Below are 3,385 nucleotides of genomic sequence, written 5' to 3' on the forward strand. Positions count from 1 at the left end.
TTGAAGTTATTCATAAAAGAACGGTGGGGTTAAAAAAATCAAATCAAGTAAATAAATGAAAAGACTCTTGTTAATGTCAATTTTCTTGTCCAACTGAGTATTTTTAAAATTTCCATTATTATCTCTCTACCCCATAGAAAGATACTGCTGATACTTTTATGCCTTTTTCCAAAATTCAGAAATATCCATAAGAATGGAGACAGGGCATATCCAAGGACACTCTTTACAAAGAAGCCTCCGCCAAGGGAATTTGATTGAGATGATGGGCAATGTTTTACCCTTTAGGACCACCTTTTTAGCATTCAGTCCTTGATTCTCAAAAGAAAGAAGTCCAAGGCACAAAGGATCCATGGAACTTCCTGCCACAAGACGTGGTGATTCTGGCTCTCTTAAACAAGAAAATGGTTAGATAATGGAACCAAGGGCCCTATGTAAGTGTAGAGCAACAATATTATCATCATTGAGACAAAATTTAAAGGCTTTCTACATAGGGCTTATGCGTTTCCCAGAGAAACCATTCAGGTACTAGATTAGAGGAATTTTTAGTAGTGTTTCCAATCTCTGTAGCTCCAACCCACAAGTGTTAACTTTCCCACGCAGAAATCGGTAAGTTAATTTCTGGAATTCAGTACACAATGCATAGCTGTTTTTGAATTGGTGCCCACCCTCTCCACCCAATCTCCCGAACTGCAATTCCCCTCCTCATTGGATAGCATGGCTCTTTTCTACGTGATGGGAGATGTAGTTTATACTTTTACACAGGTGGGGAGTGAGAATGGGGAACCAGACTAAAGAAGCTGGGACAAGTGTCACGACTGTTGCTTATTCTTAAAGAGAGGGAAAAGAATTAGAGTGGGGAAAGAATTAGGGACAGGGAGTTGTGTATCTGTTTAAAGCGTATAATAAGGAAACAGACACTGGCTATGTCCTCCTCGACCACGGAGTCCTGTCTTTATCCCCCTTTAGCCAACCTCACAAGGCTGTTGTCCTGTGGGGAGCATTAGGGAGAGGAAAGAGGAAGCCCCATTGCAAAGGGCACTTTTAGCGCCAAAGTTCCTTGTCCATGGAAAAGGCATAACAACCCTTCGCGCTTCACTCAGGAAGAGGCGCTTGGCGCAAGCGAGGTAAAAATCGCACTCAGTGACCCCTGGCGCGCGGGACAAAATGTGGGGGTCCTGAAGCCCGCATATGAGAGTCGAAGGACGGGGCGGGCGGCCTCTCCAAAAAGGGGCAGCAGGCTGCTTCTTTGCGCGCGCCCGAAGCGCCTGGCGGGCGGGCGTTGCAACTGAGGCGAGAACGGCGGCTTCAAATTTTCCCCAATGGCAGCCCCCCCCACGACCACCACCGGAAGGTTGGTGGGGCCGACGGCCAGCCAGGGGCTCTCGTGGCTGAGACGAACCGCCGCCCTTCTAATTGGCTTCCCTCGGGCGGCGAGAAGCCGGCACGCTCCCAACCGCTCGGATAAGCTTGAGCGTGCCAAAAAGCGGGCAGGCGTGGCGAGCGCCGGAGGGAGGGGACAACCCCCCCCCCATCTCCATGCCGCTCAGAGGGGGAAATCCCGCACTGGGCCAGAGCGCCCTATGTATATATAGGAGCCCCGCGGCAGGCGTGTGCCCAACCTGCAGCCGGCTTCTCCTGCCGTCGGGGAAGGCGCGCTCCTCTCCTCCAGCCCGGCCTTCTTTCCCTAGGCGTCTGCTCAGGTAAGCAGAAGCAGCCGCCGCCTCCCGGCGTCTTGAGAGTCTAAACGCTCCCTGGGCGGCACAGGCGAGCGCTCTCTGCTTATGCGCAGAGGCCCCCTGAGAGAAAGAACCGAGCGCCGTCGAAAGGGTCTAAAGAACCAAACCGCCTTCGGGGAAGGAAAGCCCGGGGAGCCTCCGCCTTTCTTGGCGGGTCCACGCGGGGGCTCCAGGGGCCATTTTTTAAAAGCCGTGTGTGTGTGTGTGTGTGTGTGTGTGTGTGTGTGTGTGAGGTGGGGGTCTCCCCGGGCAGCGCCTCGCCTTTTTCTAACGGGGCCTCCGCCCTCTTCGCTCTCCCCTCAGGATGCCTCCCCAGACGGCTTCTTCGCCAGCCTCGCGGGAGACGAGCGAGGGAGGGACGCCCTCCTGGACCATCTCGGACGACGACGACGGAGGCGGCGGAGCCTTCTCGTCCTCCTCTCCTTCGCGCGCCGACGTTCCCGGTCCTGGTCTGCTTGTGCTGGAGGCCCATGGCGGAGCACCCTACCAGGGAGGCGGCCCGTCCAAGGCCCGAAGCCGTCGAGGCCGCGGCAAGGGCAAGAGCGACGGCCTCGGGGGGAGCAGGGCCAAGCGGAGCCGGCGCACCAAGGCCAACGACCGCGAGCGCAACCGGATGCACAACCTGAACTCGGCCCTGGACGCGCTCCGAGGCGTCTTGCCTTCCTTCCCCGACGACGCCAAGCTGACCAAGATCGAGACGCTCCGCTTCGCCCACAATTACATCTGGGCCCTCACCGAGACCCTCCGCCTGGCCGAGCGGAGCGCGCTAGCCCGGCCGAACCAGGAGGGGGCTTTCCCTGCGCTGGACGGCTCCGCTGGCGACCCCGAAGACGCCGCAGCCTGGTTCGGTCCCTGGGAGTCGCCCGGCTCGCAAGAGAGCGGCCTTAGCCCGAGGGACTCTGCGGAGGACACGCGCTTTTTCCGCCCTCCCTATCTCGGGCTCCCCACTCAGGCGGCCTTTCCGAATTTCGTCTGAACGCCCGGGCTTTGCGCAAAAGGCTGAACCACGGCCAGGATCCCAGGGGACTCTGATGGTGGTTGCTGCGGGCACAGGGCTGTTGGCGAGGAGAGGAGAATCCCTCGCTTCAGAGCAAGGGGTCTCCAACCTTGGCAACTTTAAGACTTGAGGACTTCAACTCCCAGAGTTTCTCTGCCAGCAAAGCTGGCTGGGGAACTCTGGGAGTTGAAGTTCACAAATCTTAAAGTTGCCAAGGTTGGAGACCCCAACTTCAGAGTCTTAGCCTTTGCCTTAAATATGAAGTCTCTGTCCACTTCCCTGCACTTTCCCCAAGATCCTTCCTTTCTCTTCCTTTCCCCCCAGGAAGACTGCAGCGCTTAGTGCAGGGGCTGATTGAAAAAATTGGGATTCGGTGCCAAAGGGGATTTTTTCCCTGGTGTGATTGAATAAAAAAACCCTGGGTATCTTGTTTTGATATCTAGAATGCTTTGCCATAACAGGCTGTCGGGTTGCGGTCATTCTGGTACCGCTGCAGGGAGTAAGAATAGGGAAATGTGTTAAACCTAGCTCTTAGATTCCCCATTAAACTCTGGAATGAATTTGCTAATTAAGATCTTCTAAATATGTGGAGTGTGTCTCTCTTGGAAAGGTTGCCTCACTTTTGTGTTGCATATGTAGGGCAAGCCTACTC

General features: G+C 55.1%; 1 protein-coding gene across 1 annotated transcript; it reads left to right on the top strand.

The window, feature by feature from the left end:
• Window positions 1-1,319: 1,319 nt before the first annotated feature.
• NEUROG3 (neurogenin 3) lies at window positions 1,320-2,712 on the top strand. The gene is made up of 2 exons (XM_070753907.1): window positions 1,320-1,351; window positions 2,040-2,712. Exons 1-2 carry the CDS (start codon window positions 1,320-1,322, stop codon window positions 2,710-2,712), a joined length of 705 nt encoding a protein of 234 aa, XP_070610008.1.
• Window positions 2,713-3,385: the final 673 nt, after the last annotated feature.

The sequence above is a fragment of the Erythrolamprus reginae genome, chromosome 5 (genome assembly GCF_031021105.1).
Source record: "Erythrolamprus reginae isolate rEryReg1 chromosome 5, rEryReg1.hap1, whole genome shotgun sequence".
Lineage (NCBI taxonomy): Eukaryota > Metazoa > Chordata > Lepidosauria > Squamata > Dipsadidae > Erythrolamprus > Erythrolamprus reginae.